General features: G+C 40.8%; 1 protein-coding gene across 1 annotated transcript in view; it reads left to right on the forward strand.

The window, feature by feature from the left end:
• The first annotated feature begins 10028 nt into the window (after nt 1-10028).
• mkrn1 (makorin, ring finger protein, 1) overlaps nt 10029-16250 on the forward strand; it is a 30389-nt gene continuing 24167 nt past the window's right edge. Inside the window, exons 1-2 of the mRNA XM_049567101.1 lie at nt 10029-10179; nt 10868-10999. Coding sequence (XP_049423058.1) covers nt 10106-10179; nt 10868-10999 — 206 coding nt within the window. The 5' untranslated portion in view covers nt 10029-10105. The remainder of the gene's footprint in view (nt 10180-10867; nt 11000-16250) is intronic.

Below are 16250 nucleotides of genomic sequence, written 5' to 3' on the forward strand. Positions count from 1 at the left end.
ATCTGTTTTTTGCTAATGTAAATTAGCATTTACATTACCACAGTTAACCATAAATGTAAATGAACCGTCCTAAGCAAGCTAGCAGCTAGCATTAGGGTTATTTCCACCCTCTCATCCAAATAAGGTCAATTCTGGCTCCAAAACCCAAGATGGCAATGGCCAAAATGTTAAACTTGAGTCTTAGTTATGTGAGTCCACGAACCAATGGGTGATGTCCTGGTTGCTATGTCCATTATTTTTTATAATCTATGTTTACAATACTGCAGACCACTGAGAGAGCAATCACTAAAACGACAAAGGACATCTTTTACAAACCCACCATTTTAAATAGCCAAGCTCCCGTCAATAGTGATAGCAATTTTTTTATTCACTTGCCCTACATTTTTCAAAAATGCCAGTCCACAAAATTATGCCATACACTACGTACACTCAGCAGAAATATTGATGAAAATCCTTTGTTTGGTTGTCGATGAAAGGATTCAGCATTGGAGACGATGTCACGGCGGTTTCATGCGGTGCTGTTATGGTGATCAGCTGACAATCCCACTTACACTTACTATTCATTCATTCATTCATTCATTCATTCATTCATTCATTCATTCATTCTTTTCTTTAAAGTGCTGTGTCATTTTTGGCCCACATGGGTTAAAAGACACTGTTATATTTTTATGACCATCTTCCAGCCCTGCATGTACACAACAAAACAACAATATAAAATATATGAATTATATTGTATTATATTATATTATAAATATAGAAATACAAATTGCATAGAGGAAATGTTTAAAACTATTAACTATAACTACTACAAATGACCTGTCACTGTTTTTTCAGCGGCCTTTTAAGTATAAATATGGCTGTTTTGAAGCAACCCATTGCTGTTTTTTCTAGTGGCTTTTTAGGCACCAAACATGGGTGTTTTGTAGTGGCCTTTTGCTGTTTTTGCAGCAGGGATAGTGCCACAAAAAGCAATTGTTTTCAAAGAGATTGTGTCTGGAAAACTGGATAATTTCAGTCAAAATGTTTTTTTTCCTAATTATAACCAAGTGTTTTTCGTGTCTAGACCTAACCATGTTAAACACAGTGTTGATGAAGTGTAAAGTTTCAACATATCTGCTACATAATACCGCACATATGTAACATATCTGTGGTTTGCAGACACATGCAATGCCAAAATTTTTCTTGCAAGTGGGTTGCTTGCACTTAAAAACGTGGACATGCTGCTCCTCCAGTCCCCTTCAACAGTGTATTGAAGCACCAATGCTGTGATGTATTTATTTGCTTACTGAGCCCAGTAGTAGATCCTGAGAAACTGCTTCATTCATTCATCTTAACTAGGTTCTCTACTGCTCTCTGATGACATAAAATATCAGGCTGCATTTATTGTATCCTCTCTATGGATTATGTCTTTTGGGTGGGTGTGGGTTCTTACTGTCTTTGAGTGAGTGGGTGTTTGTAAATACACGTTGATTTCAATACATGTACTGTATTAATAAAATTGCCTTACTTATTTTTCTTTTATTTTGCTGCTTTGAAGTTGATATATTGACACAAAACCACAACAGTTGCTTGTTACAACAGAGAAGGAGTGAAGTCAGACTAGTGTCAGACATGGTACGTTCCTGTAGCTTCTCAGAAACCTTTAATCAGTGCAACGGTATCCAGTTAATAAACCAGCTTTACATATGAAAACAAAACAAATTGCGTGTCGCTCACTAAGTAATCTTGACAAATTGTGTCCTCTGTCTTCCTCTTTGTTTATTCTCTGTAAATAAACCACTCCTGAGCTGACTCATATTTCCAGAGAGGCAGCAATCAAACAGATTAGCCAATAGAGAATGGTATTTAATTTCACTGTGCATCACACATCTTTCATTGAGGAAGCATGATTAAACAGACACAAGATGTTTACCATGACGTCATCGTGCATTAACATAGCTGGTGTGTTGTTCCTGTAGAGACCAACCCAGAGCACCCAGAGTCCAAACATTAACAGGGTACAGTGCTGTGGTGTCGTGCACCAAAACATACGCTGTGATCAAATGAATGTTCTTACACACTCAAACAGCACCACTGAAATCACAGAGGAGGCCGAGACAAAGACAGCGATGGAGGAGAGAACACCTGCTCCCTTCTCTGTTTGCTCTGCTTTCACTTGTTAGTCCTGTGCTGTGAGGGATGATGGATGTTTACAGTGTAGTGACTGCAGGGATCCAGGCAACATACATTCACACTGTGGGTATGTGGCATAGAAATTCCTCTGTGCAAATTCCCGCTGGAAATGTTTGCATAGTTTGAGCAGAATTTTTCAGAAAATGTTACTTGGTTCCACATTATTATGTCCACTAAAACTAGCACAGTTTAATCACACAGTTCTGTGGAATTTGTAATGTAATTCTAATGTGCACTTTGTGTTAAAAGGTGGTTTAGAGAGGTATTGAGTCCAATTTAATGTAATTTTGGAAGTTTGTGCAGCTGTAGAATTTTGTAGGCCAGCACTCTAATATGTCTTTACGCAAACACAGGAAAGTGTGGGGGATTTCCAATGTCACTTCCTTACAATAAGATTATGAAATCATTTCAGCCAACAATATTTGACACAAATGCAGTCAAATGCAGTCAAAATGCACTCATTTTCATAATGTGAATGAAAAACTCTCTTTCTAGCATTTACTGTGACAACACTGAGGCGACTTCTCCCTCCTAGCCCACCAACACATTCTCACTCCCAACTTGTCAAACACTGACACTTTGTCAGACATGTCAAACTATGACCAGGGGTGAACTGGGACAAAGAGTTGGCTTTAGCATTTTGGCTCAGACCAGCCCACCACAATCAATCACAAAAAATTAAGTCATAATATATTAGCCTGTATGATAAAAAGGTGTAGGTTTCAGCATTTAAGAGGACAGAGAGGGGTTTGGGGCTCTTTTTTGAACATTAATCACTATATTTCTTACATTCTAGTGAATTTTATGCAATATTATGACAGACAACTGATAAAATGACCTGGCAATGCTGATTCGCGTAACCATGGTCCCTCTCTCCTGTCTGCCTGCCCTCTAAGAGAGAGGAGCAGGAGAGACTGGATTACTGCCATGAAAAGTGTGAGTTTAAAGTTTTTCCTACCTGCAATTTCTCCACACCTCCCTTGTGTTTTGTATCATCCATTTCAGCACGCTGTTTTGTAACGATGCTGTTTAATGATGGCAGTGAGCTCAAAGGGGGGCTAAAACTATGATTGGGCCAGCCCAGTGTCAATTAAGAAAATATATCAATGAACCAGACTACCTGTATTATTGGTAGTCAGATAAAATAAAAAATAAAAAATGAATAAACAGTTGACATTTGAGTCAGCCCAAAAGGCATGGCTCCCCACCAGGAAACTGCCCAGTATGCTAGATGGTCATTCAACCTCTGACTATGATGCTCTAGGTACCACTTCAACATCCATTTTTTTAAACCTTTATTTAACCAGAAAAACCTCTTGAGATTAAAAATCTCTTTTCCAAGAGTGTCCTGGCTGAGAAAGGCAGCAACATAATATCACAAATCACAATTTGCCTCACAGGGCTTTACAGCATACGACATCCCTCTGTCCTTATGACCCTCGCAGCGGATAAGGAAAAACTCCCCCCAAAAAAACCTTTAACGGGGAAAAAAAATGGTAGAAACCTCAGGAAGAGCAACTGAGGAGGGATCCCTCTTCCAGGACGGACAGACATGCAATAGTTGTCGTACAGAACAGATTAGCATAATAAATTAATAGTAATCTGTATGACACAATGAGACAGAAAGAGAGAGAGACAGAGACAGAGAGAGATGCAGGACAGACGGTAATGACAGTAGCTTACAACAACATTAATGAAAGTAATAATATTATAATTAATAATAACATATATTAATATCTGATAGTATACATGTGTGACAATAATCATAAGTGTATAATAACAGTAGAAGTATGACTAATGACTAATGATAACAGCAGCAGCAGGAGGCATCTGGCAGGACCATGACAGCAGCACAACCACACATGTCACACTATCCAGGCACCATTGCAATACGAGTTAACCTGAGAGACAGTGGAGCACAAAGGCTCCGGAGAAGAAGCCGAGTTAGTGACATCCAGAATGGCCGAGTTAGCAAGATGCAGTAATAGGATACGAGAGAGAGAGAGAGAGAGAGAGAGAGAGAGACAAGGAGAGAAGGTGCCCGGTGTATTATAGGGGGTCCTCTGGCAGACTAGGCCTAAGTCAGCCTAACTAGGGGCTGGTACAAGGCAAGCCTGAGCCAGCCCTAACTATAAGCTTTATCAATGAGGAAAGTCTTAAGTCTAGTCTTAAATGTGGAGATGGTGTCTGCCTCCCGGACCGTAACAGGAAGATGATTCCACAGGAGAGGAGCCTGATAGCTGAAGGCTCTGGCTCCTGATCTACTTTTGGAGACTTTAGGGACCACGAGTAACCCTGCGTTCTCAGAGCGCAGTGTTCTGGTGGGATAATATGGCACTATGAGCTCTCTAAGATATGACGGAGCTTGACCATTTAGAGTTTTATAAGTTAACAGTTGGATTTTAAATTCAATTCTGGATTTTACAGGGAACCAGTGCAGAGAAGCTAAAACAGGAGATAACAAAGACCAGCTAAAATACACCCTGACATTGGCAGATGATTGCATACAAAAAACCTGCAATATGGATACTCAGTGACTGTGTGTCAATTTATGTCCGTTACACGCAGTGTCTTTTCAAAATAGCCTTTATTTTTGCAGGAAATATACAATTTCTAAACTTTGTTTTTTTAAGTTTACTTTAGGCAACAATCAGGTACGTGGTTATTTTTAGAAAAAACATCACGGTTTGGCCTAAAATAATGTAAAATATTAATGTAATATAACATCACATGACATATATGAATACATCATGGGACATAATATGCTACACACTCTAGTACACTACAATGTTATCAAAATAGGTTAATTGATTTTCAGTTACACAGGGGACACCAACAGCGGGCTCCTAAAGCCTCGAGTTGGTTTGACCCATCCACCCTACAGACTTTCTCACTCTTTATACGACAGCAGTTCAATCAGGAGAGACAAAAGAATGAAGTAAAGGTGATATTTAACACAACATATGAGTGTACAGATTAACAGTTGATTTGTGCTAATTAAGATTTAAGAGTCTTTGGCGCTTGGACACCAGAGGAAGATATTTTGTGATCTAGGGACATCCGAGTAGCAGCAAGATAAATCTCCTCATGGAGCTGCTGACTGAAGCTGCTGACTGCTGAGACATATGAGGCTGATGAATCTGTAAAGTCTAGGTGGTGATGGGGATGAGGGGGCCACACGACGGCAGCAAGAAAGAACTACGGCAGAGAAAGAACCATATTTAAAATGAGGAGCAGTAAGATGATAGGCTGAAAGAGAAGGTGTGTCGCTGTGCTATTGGTTGATTGTGGATCAGCTGAAAACAGCTGATGACTCAATTGACCTACCCAGACAACGACACCTGGAGATAATGAGTGAGCATGAGTGGTGAATGGCAGGGTGAGAAAGAAAACATAAAGCCTGAGCATGAAAAGTATTATCTTCCTGACTGAACCTTCACTAGAGCTTCATTTTCTTAGAGCGTGAAAAATGCAGTCGCCCTGTGTGTCTCAAACAAGCCCTCAAGAACAGTGCTGGGCAGTGAAGCCAGTTTTACACAGTGGCTAACAGTGGAATTACACCGTCTGGGTCAATCACATGATGCCATGGGACCCGAAAAGTCTTTTTTGGTACACATACATTGTGATAGTTGTCTGTAACTGAGTGGATACACTTTTTTGAGTGTCACAACCCCCACGAAATGACTCGCTTTACTATCAGGCCCTGGAAGAGCCCTGGGATTTAATCATTTTATCACTATTCAAGTAAGCGGAGGGCTACACCGGAAGTTTGCCATTTGGTCTCTGGAAGTTAGCCACTTGGCTGCGCTCGGCTACTGTAAGTATCTAAGCACTTGCTCTGTGGGTAATTTCATACAGTGGAAAAAGAGCTTTTTTGGCTTGATCACCAAGCCAACTTGAGCACTGAGCAACTTGAGCCAACATGTTGAGCCAACATGTTCAGGTGGGTTAAATGTATCTAATGTTGCTAATGAGCAACTTTCATACCAATGAGCAGGGCCCCGCCTCCAACGCTGTTTTCAGTTCTCTTTATACATCTATTTTGGACCCATGCTTCTAAGCCTTGAGGATGGCATTCTGGCTGTTGCCATCTTGTATTTTTGGTGCCAAAAGTGACCAAATTTGGTGTGGCGATGCCTCATAGAATACCACCTTAACATGGGGGTCTATGGAGATCAATTTGCTCCTGGAGTCAGCCTCAAGTGGCCATTAGAGGAACTGCATTTTTTTTGCACTTCCAAGTGGCATCATTTTTCAGCCCCGGAGGTTTCCATCAGTGGTGGCTGCTGGTCTTTCAAACAGGGGAAGCTCACTTTAAGTTTACATTATAAAATCTGTCATATTGTAGCGAGGCAGTAAATTATAAAAGGAACATTTCATTGAAGCCATTTTTCAACCACACTCGTGCCATAGAACCACAGCAAAACACACCTCAAAGATTTTCAGATGTGTTAAAGGTTGAAAATGAGCTATATCACTCATGGAAATAAGGAACTCCGGACGGCACTCTGTAAGAGGACTCCACTCACAAATATCCGCATGGGACTGAGCTCGAAATGTGATGATGCTGGTGTGTATGTCCAAAGTGCTGTCAATCACAAAGGGGTTCAGCCTTTTAGACAATTCCTCCAATCATCATGCATACACCGAGCGTCCTGTCCCGCCTACCGCTCCATTAGGTCCCAGGGAAGCTGAGCCTCCCTGGAAGTGACCATTTATTCAATGACCGTCTTGCTTTGCTGCATGACAAAAGCCTGCTCAGCACTGTCTCATAGGAATGCTTAGAGGCTCCGTGTCCACCGTGCTGACACGAGAACGTATGACAGGGAGGTTGCGTTTGAAAACTGGTGATAAACAGCTGACGTTTGAACATCATAGCCATAAATGTTAAATGCATCCTAGCGCACATTTAATGCAATGTAAATTCTTATTTTAATGTTAATATTACAGCCCTGAGTCAGGGAACTGAACAACAACTGTACAAACTCATGACAGTTTCTCTAACTTTTAGGCCACTGCTGCCCACTGTTTTGTCCTATAGCAAAAAAAACCCCTTCAGTTTTCTCTGCACAGCCTAACTCTGATCAGCTGATTACTCATACTGACAACAAACAGCACGTGGCCATCACTATAACAATCATCCATTACAGTACTGATTACAGTAGAAGCAACCAAACACAAAAAATGTCCTCACTGTATATATACTGTACCTCATCTTGTGACTGTTTGTTTTTAGATTGCATTGTGACAAAATGCCCCAGAAATCTTTGGGTTGTAAAGAACGAAACCATACAGCTGACTACTAAGGTGAATATACATAAAGGAGGAAGTAAGGAAAGGGGAAATGACTAATAAATACATTTCACGGGGAAATAGGCAGAGAGGTGTCTGGTGTATTAGCAAGAAGAGGGCAAGCACTCAGCATGCCGAGCTAATCACAGCGTTCTGCACTTCTCTCTTCCGATACAGGAACAAATGAAGAGAGCAATGACTAATGATTAAGCTTTTATATTGCGGCTCAATAAATATGCAATCGTATTATAGTTTTTTAAGTCTTCACTCTTGTGGAGCAATACACTTGTGGAAATTAGAGCTCCACAGGGGGTGGACATTTTCTCACAAGAACAATTTGACTATTTAATGGAATTCAGTTTTAGAAACTTAAGGGAGTGTTCTTAACTTATCAGAGGATAAGGTGGAAAGTGCACAATCCTACCTCCACCATAAATTAGTTAGGCACCAATCACACAGAAAGCATTTTTTTTTTTTGACATGGCGTCCCAGAACATCAACAGCCAACACGCCCGGGGTACCTTGCATGTCGTATCTGGATGTGGAAACTCCGTGACCAAACACTGATAAGTGACGAGTTTGGAATGAGAATATGTTTCCATGACAGTGGGGACAAGGGTTAGGGTAAGTTGGGAAACATTGTTCTGGGCTAATAAAAATCATTTATATTAAAAAAAAAAAGAGTCAGATTTTAACATTTTATCCAACGTTGTCACCTGCTCAAACATTTCTTTTTACAAAAATATTTTATTTTCATAAATTAATAAAAAATGGACTTTGGCTTCTTAGGGCCAAAACACACCGGTGCTGAATGCCACATGTCAAAGAATACGCCCCCATTATTTTCAATGTATAACCCCTCACTGGCAGTAGCTGGATGTGCATCAGCACTCCTGGATGCTCCACGTGGCCACTTTACATTTCTATCCTATTACCAGCCTCGCCGCCCCTGAAATGAAATGAATTTTTCCTCCACTGGCTCTCTGCTTGTACATACCACCTTCCGTAGCAGCTCTTCTTCTCTGCTCCTATGGCAGCTCAACTCCTCTCCTCACCATGGATGCATAAAGTGAACTCTGTTGCTGCTGATGTGTCATGTGTGACAAAGACTGGATGACAAGAGACTCATGGTTGACGTCAAGAAATATCCTGATCTAAATGATCCACAGTCATGTGTTTATGAAGACAGTGGTCAAAAAGGTATTACCTAGTGAGTCATAGCTCTAGAGATTGGCTCTTCAGGTGAGAAATCAAGTTTAATGCTAATGCTAATGCCGAGGTGGAAGATATACAGATCTTTCAGTAAGAATTGTAATAACTTTGTGTGGTCGCTTGTTGAAAACCTGCAGTGCGACACGTCTAGTGTGTGCTATGGGCGGCACTTGACGCATGCCACATGACATACCACACGGCCGTAGCCCCAGTGTGTTTTTTAGCTTTAGTTTTCATTTTAGTGGCCCATATCAGCTCATTGTGGTTATCATAGGCTACGTGTAGACTATAGGTTTATGTAGGCTATTGAGTTTGTGTTAAAAAATGGTAAATAACAACAACTTGAGACTTAATAAAAAAGTTAAAAAGCTGAACTGTGCACATTCGGAATATGCTCTGGGGTTGAAATGTAGGCCTACATGAAGTTCATGCAGTAAGTCAATAATGCACTGTCCCAACCATTCCCATCTTCCAGCCGACCATACTCTCCCCTATTTCACAATTTTGAATGGTAGTTCATAGCACATTCATAGATATATGCCATAGTGATGGAACATGTTACCTAATGCAAAATAGCTCTTTTATATGTTTTAAGATTTTCCAGGTGCTCTGTGATACTGTTATTTGCTGTGGATCTAGTCTTCTTTCATCCTGAAGGGGGGTCCCTAAAGAACTACGTCCTCTTTTAAAGAGCGGCTCACATTCGGAGGTTTACTGGCTGCTAACAGTATACCCACCTATCAGCCAAGAATGCGTTGGAATATATAGGAGGGTACAGCTACTTCCTCCCCTGTCACCTACCCATCTACCTAGTAGCATGGCCTCCTAATACCCACCAAATCATATTTGTCCTTTGTGGGGACATGACATTGAGGCCTTTATCTTAAACACCACGCATGCAGTATATTTGACTGTGAGAAGGACCTCTCAGGCTTTCTGGAGATGTAACACACATGGCGGTGTGACCAACAGGACATATATTTTGTCTTTTCAAAAAGGAAGGAACTGTAGCAAATATATTTTATGGCAGAAAGGGAGATAAGTGATTAAATCTGTAGATATATTTCTGTTCTTCAATACAAGGGACATGTTATAAAACATTGATAAATAACATTTCTGAGAAAAAAGTTTCCTACAATTACTAATATATGAAAAATAAAAAATAAAAATCAAAGTAAAATGAAATAAAACAAAAATCTAAATATCCAGTTTTGTTTCCTTCTGGGTCTCAGGAGCATAGACACAGCACACTCACCTCACTAATCCAGTTGTCATTTCAGTTTCAGTGTGACAATGGCGCCCCGTAGTGGACAGTACCCGCCGCTGGGTGATCGGTAATCTCCGACTTGAACCGTACTTATACGAAAGAGGCCGAGTTGAAGCGGTCCTGTCCGGAACATCCGGCTCTAGCTTCTCAACATAAACAGCAATGGCGGAGGCAGCAGCAGCGTCTACGGCGGCTTCACCAGTAACAGGAGGTTGGACCAAACACGTAACCTGCAGGTAAGACAAGACACAAGACTATTGAAATATCGAAGATGGTAATATCGCCTATCGTTTGACGCTAAAATAGCGGTGATACGCTGGCTGACGACCGACTGACAACAACGTCTTCCGAGGGTCGGCTCAGCTGTTGGCTTGCTAACGTTAGCTGTTACTAGCTAGACTCCTGTGTTGTTATGTTGACTGTGTTATGGTCATATCACACTGGTGTGGTAGGCTGGCGGCTAGCTTGCTAGCTACATTGTCAACGAGTAACTCGGCTTGCACTAATGCCACACTATAATGTCGGACTACGCTGAACAACTGTCATAGAAGAGAGTGATAAATGCCTTCACTAGCTGTAACGTTACACTTCGACTCTAGCCAATGTTAAAACCAAAGAGTTGGTTGGTGAGTTTAAATTAACTATAGACACCAACAGCAGTCAGAGAACCAGCTGGGAGCTACAGTCGGACTACATTAGCTAACGTTAGAAGTATAATTGTTGTTGTGGACGTGTTAAGATTAGCTTGATGCGTTATTATTATGAAAGTGAAAGAGGACCATCACACACAGTTGTCTTATTTGGATGTAGCTTTCCAAACAGACATGCGGATTTGAAAGTGAACACATGTTTTCCGTTGAAACTCTAGTATGTCAGGAAATTATCCATTAACCAGACAACTCTGTTTCTGTTTTGTGTTTTCAGATATTTCCTGCACGGTCTTTGCAAAGAAGGAGACAACTGTCGGTACTCCCATGATCTAACCAACAGCAAACCTGCAGCCATGATTTGCAAGTTCTTTCAGAAAGGAAACTGTGTGTTTGGGGACCGTTGCAGGTAAAGACACAACTGAAATCTGGGTTATTATATATTCAGATGCTAAAAAATAAGTCAAATGTGGATGTAGCTGAAAAGGCTTGGGTGTTTGTTCTCAGCTTGCGTGTTCAAAGTCAGCTGCCCCAGCCTAATAAAGCGCTCCCAGTTGTCTGGTCATTATAACTTCCTTTCTAAAACTGGCCTTGCTCTCGGCCAGATGACAGCACAGCAACTTTGCTGGCAGGGCTTCTCAGAAGTGTTGCAGCCTGCTCCTCAAGTGGATCTGACACCCGAGACTGCTGCTTCCTAATGTCAACATGTTGTTGGTCTGTGTTTGTGGCAACTCCAAGGAACTAGAATCACTCATCTGAGGTGTTTGAGCATTGCTCTGCTGGATGAAATTGTGTATGAAGGAATATGCATTTTAATTTTTGTCTTGAGTGTTTGTGGAGCTAATGCCTGCCAGTGTAAGCTTCACTCTGGCTGTCTCATCATAGGTCTTTTCTTTAATGAAAGGGGTCCTGGCTGATTTTATCTGAACATTGAAATATCCATTTAGTATTTTTAAAGATGTAGATAAGACTGGTATGCATCTGAATGTGATTAATGGAAGTGGGTTTTTTTATTGTAAAGGACCACATCACTGGGTTGCAACCAAGGGGCAGAAAAATAAAGCCAACACTGAGGTGCCATAAACGGCAGTTCTTTGAATGGCCACTTGAGGCTGACTCCAGAGTCCAGCCAATCCCAGTAGAACCTTATGTTAAAATGCCCAACTTTACAGCAGAAATAAAAATGTTTACAGCCTGGTACAAAAAAAATGTTAGGGCCTTTTATAGCTTATTTCAACATTTGTGACTACTGTACAGGGAGTGAAGCTTTATATCCATTTTTAACTCCATTCACATTTTTCAAAGCTTAAAATTATTATAAGGGTGGGAAAGCTCGATCCTTCACAGCTCCATCCTCTTGGCTAAACGTGGTCACTTGTGCCTACATGACAACGGCTGAAATGCCACAAACCACTGAGTAACATCCCAGTAGCTACATCGATTATTTTTAAGTCTATGGCTGCAGCTAACAGTTATTGTCATTATTAATTCATCTGCAGATGTTGTCATCAGTAATTTGTTTTTAAAATGTCTAAAAATAGTAAGTAATGCATCACAATTTTCAAGATACCAAGTTCAAATATACTGATGTACAAATAAACCCAAAGAACTTAAGTTAACTATCAGAGGAGGGTATGAAAACCACCAAATATTCACATTTGAGAGGTTGGAACCAGTGAACTTTTGGTCCTTTTGCTTAAAAATTTGACCTATCGATATAATCAGTCATCAAAATGAGTGCCTAATAATAATGCGTTGAACGGCTAATCAATACTTGACCAGTCCTTTCAGCTCTACATTTTCAAGGCATGTTGTAGTCTATTTTATGAAAATTTTATGAAAATGAAATTGCAGAGACCTGGAACTTAACTATCCATTTAGTATATCCACAGGATATCCCATTAAAATAAATGTTAAACATGACGTTGTCATACACTTCATCTTCTATATGCTGTGTGTATTTGGGTGCAGATTATTAAAATTCAGTTTGGAGCTTAGCCATGTGATTTCCCATAATCACATCAGTTATGCATTTAAAAAAATATAAATCCATCATAATGTTGCCTCAGGTTGTCAGAGTGATTGATTTTATCAACTAGGTCTGGCCAGTATATCAATATTTAATAGATATGGTGATATAACACTAGGTATCGTTGTTTATTTTGGATATTGTAATATGTTTATGTATTACCAGACTGTTCTAGCTGCTCTATTATTTGCCTTTACAATAATATAGTCACAAAATCAATATTGAGGTATTTAGTCAAAAATATTGTGATATTTCTCAGCCTATCAATAGTTAAAAATGGTTCAGGAGACATTTTGTTTCTAAACACATCTTAGCTCTCCCATGGATGCATGCTGATTTTCACACTGGATGGCGCTTTGAAGATGGCGAGCAGGATTTATTTGTTGTAAATGTGCTCACACATGCAGTGGTATGGTCCTTTGAGGAGCGGATTAAGCTCCCAGTCTGTTGCCAGGCATGAATGTACCCAGACAGCAGCAGCCAGCTCGTATAGACAGTGTCTGCTCCATGTCTGGCTTCAGGAGCATCCCCATAGTTACCGAGGCACAAGGATGACCAGCCCAGCAGCAGCAGCAGGGGCACATCAGTTGCTCACATGCTTGATAATTATTCTTCAACAGTCTGCTTATGCTTATTGCCTGTAGGAAGCCTTTGGTTGGGCGTGTATGGCTCTGAGCTGCCGTTGTTGATGTTTTGTTGTGTTGATAAGTCACATTCCTCCATCCTTGTGATGGAGCTGCAGTGAGGAGGGTGTCCTCATTATTTCTGTGATCCCATGGGGCCGTGCACCCTGTATTAAGAGTCCGGAGAAAGGCTCTCACTGTGGGGGTTTATTATGGTTGAATTCCCTGGGCTCTGTCTATTGTGATGGGCTCTGTCTCGCTCTCTCACTCTGCCTCTGTGTCTCTCTCCCCCCCTCTCTCTCTCCTGCAGCCCCCAGGGCCAGACAGAGTGCACTGCAGCCTGCATGGCAATTGCATAACGCTCTCTGTTTCCCTCCTGCTCTCTTTCCCTGAGCTGCCCCCCCTCCTCCTGTGCTGTTGCTGGGTTCCCCAGGTTCATTCTGCTGCAGCACCCTCCTCTCTCATTTATTTATGCATAGCTGTAGCAGCTCTCCTCCCCCTCCCCTCCCCTCCCCACTCATCCAGCGCTCCAGTAGCTCTCTGGGAACAGACTGGTTAACAGTGTGTACTGATGGAGCTCACTATCATAGAGGAGGCTGGGGAAGAGATAGGTCAGGTGTTCCTTTTTATATGGCTGTGTGCACGGGCTGTCATGGCCTGTTAATTGTGCTGTATTGTAGCTGTGGAGTTGACTTGTTTGCTATGAGGCCACTCTGACAGACAGTTTATGTACGCAGCTGAGGGTCTATCATTGGGCTGCACCACATCATACTATAATTGTGATGTAGATTCATATCTCTATGCCATCAAATTCCTGCATGACAATGGTTCTGCTGTTTTGATATTAGCAGGAGATGAGTTGCATTTAAGTACTTGTTAGTTCTCCTCTGCTGGATATACAAGTGGTATAAGTCTGTGACAAACACCACATGACAAACTGTAATCAAAGAGGTCAAAAAAACAAATCTCCCTTGTGTGATGGAAATGAAAGACTACCATAAAGTCTCAAACAGTATCCAGAGCTTTTCGTCAACAGCAGACATAATTTTGCCTTTTTCCTGATTAATGCAAACTCAAAACTTCCTTAATGTTTGCTAGATATTTATCCAATGCTTGTTGATGACTGTCAGGAGCACACACTTTTATTTTTGCTGAGATTACAGAGGTAGTATTTTAGAATGACAGATGAACTGCTTTTAGTCAGAGCATCAGATGGAGAAAGCCTCTGTGCAATAGAGATCTTGCTCCATCCAGAACCCTACTGGACCCCTAATCCTTCCCATCCCCCACCCCCAACCTGCTGCTAATGCTGGCACTATACTCCAAATAGAATCACATTTGCTGTCCTCCTAACATGCAACATGGCAGGCTTCAGACCAAAATGCAGCTTGACATTTTACGCCATTGCTGTAGTATGTATAAGTCATAGCTTGTCACCAAAGCTTGTTAGCTCCCACACTTGTTCACTGACCCTAGTGCAAGTGGTCAACTACTACTTCAAGTTCTGCATTGCCATATTTTGCACATTTAAAGAAACACTATAGTTGGAAATTAAGATCTTGGATTGCAAATTCATTCAAGAGTGCTCAGTGAAATTGTGTTAGTGTTGCACGGTATACCCGTACTAAAATAGTACCGCGGTACTAGAGTATTCCAAACGGTACTATAGTGCATTTGGAAAATACCGGTACTTTGAAATTGATTAAATTCATTAATTTAGTTAATTTATTTTACTCAATTATGCACACAAATGCCTTTCTTGTTCCTATTGGAGCACAGATTGCACAAGTGGTGTGTATGACAACACCTGTATCAACATCCGCAGCTGGCGCACGTGAAAAAAGACAAGAGAAAGTCTGAATCGCAAAGGGGACAACACGAGACAACACCAACTTGGTGAAACATTTGAGCAACCAAACTGTGACATCCGTACCGAGGTACTTACCAAACCATGATTTTTTTGGTACCGTTACACCCCTACTATTCATTGTTCTAAAGGTTTGTATAACCAAAAGGAGTTTTCCTTCAGAAGAAGTACCAAAAAGTATCTAAATTCATATTGGTATTGGTACCGAAACAAAGATTTTGGTATCGTGACAACACTAAATTGTATAAAGAGAATTAAAAAAAATGCACATAGCCTAAAAGTGTGTATGTGTGTGTGTGTGTGTCCACTCGTGTCAGTGTCACGAGTGTTAGTTCTCTGTGGGTGAAACCAACGTTAAACTATGATGAGGCAAATTAAATGTAATATTAATCTAATAAAACTAATTCATCATCCTTAGATCAACATCTATTGGCACAACCCTACAGGTTACTCACAGCGTTAACCTAATTGATAATGTAACCAGTAATGCCTTGGCTTATAAGGAAAGGAGAAATGTAAAGTGGGACTTTTACTTCTGTGTCAAATCAACACCGTACCTATGGCGTAAGCTCTGCGTTGACACAGATAAGAGCCGTTAAATTGTGAAGATATTAAAGCCCCCACAAAATACCATTTTAAGTCTTGAGTGTGATTTATCCTGGCTTCATATGATTAAAGGAAATCTTTGCTAGTCACTAGGCTAATTTATACACAATTTATACAATGTCATAGGCTTGTGCTAAAAACATTAGCATGTTGTATTTGTGGAGAAAACGTATTTAGTATAAGACAGTTATTTTGTTGGTGAACTTTGTGAGATGTAATGGAGCTGAATTTTGTACTTGTGTTTGAAATTGTCTCTATCAAGCCATGTTTAATGTGTTTTGAATTAACTTTAAAACACTTCATAGAAATCCCACCGCTGTCTCGTGTTTTGGAGGTGTAACTGCAGAGTGACACAGACACACCACCACACAAGTGTGAATGCTCACAACGGCGTAGGCCACGTGTGTAAGCTACAGTTTAGGCTCTACATAGAGCTGATGCACAAGCCTTAAGGGGCCGTGCAAATGCTGCGTTTTTTGCGGCCTCCAATTCATTGTTTTCAATGTAGACGCACAGGAGGTGCACTCAAATGCCA

Source organism: Epinephelus fuscoguttatus, linkage group LG22, assembly GCF_011397635.1.
Source record: "Epinephelus fuscoguttatus linkage group LG22, E.fuscoguttatus.final_Chr_v1".
In the NCBI taxonomy this organism is placed as follows: Eukaryota; Metazoa; Chordata; class Actinopteri; order Perciformes; family Serranidae; genus Epinephelus; species Epinephelus fuscoguttatus.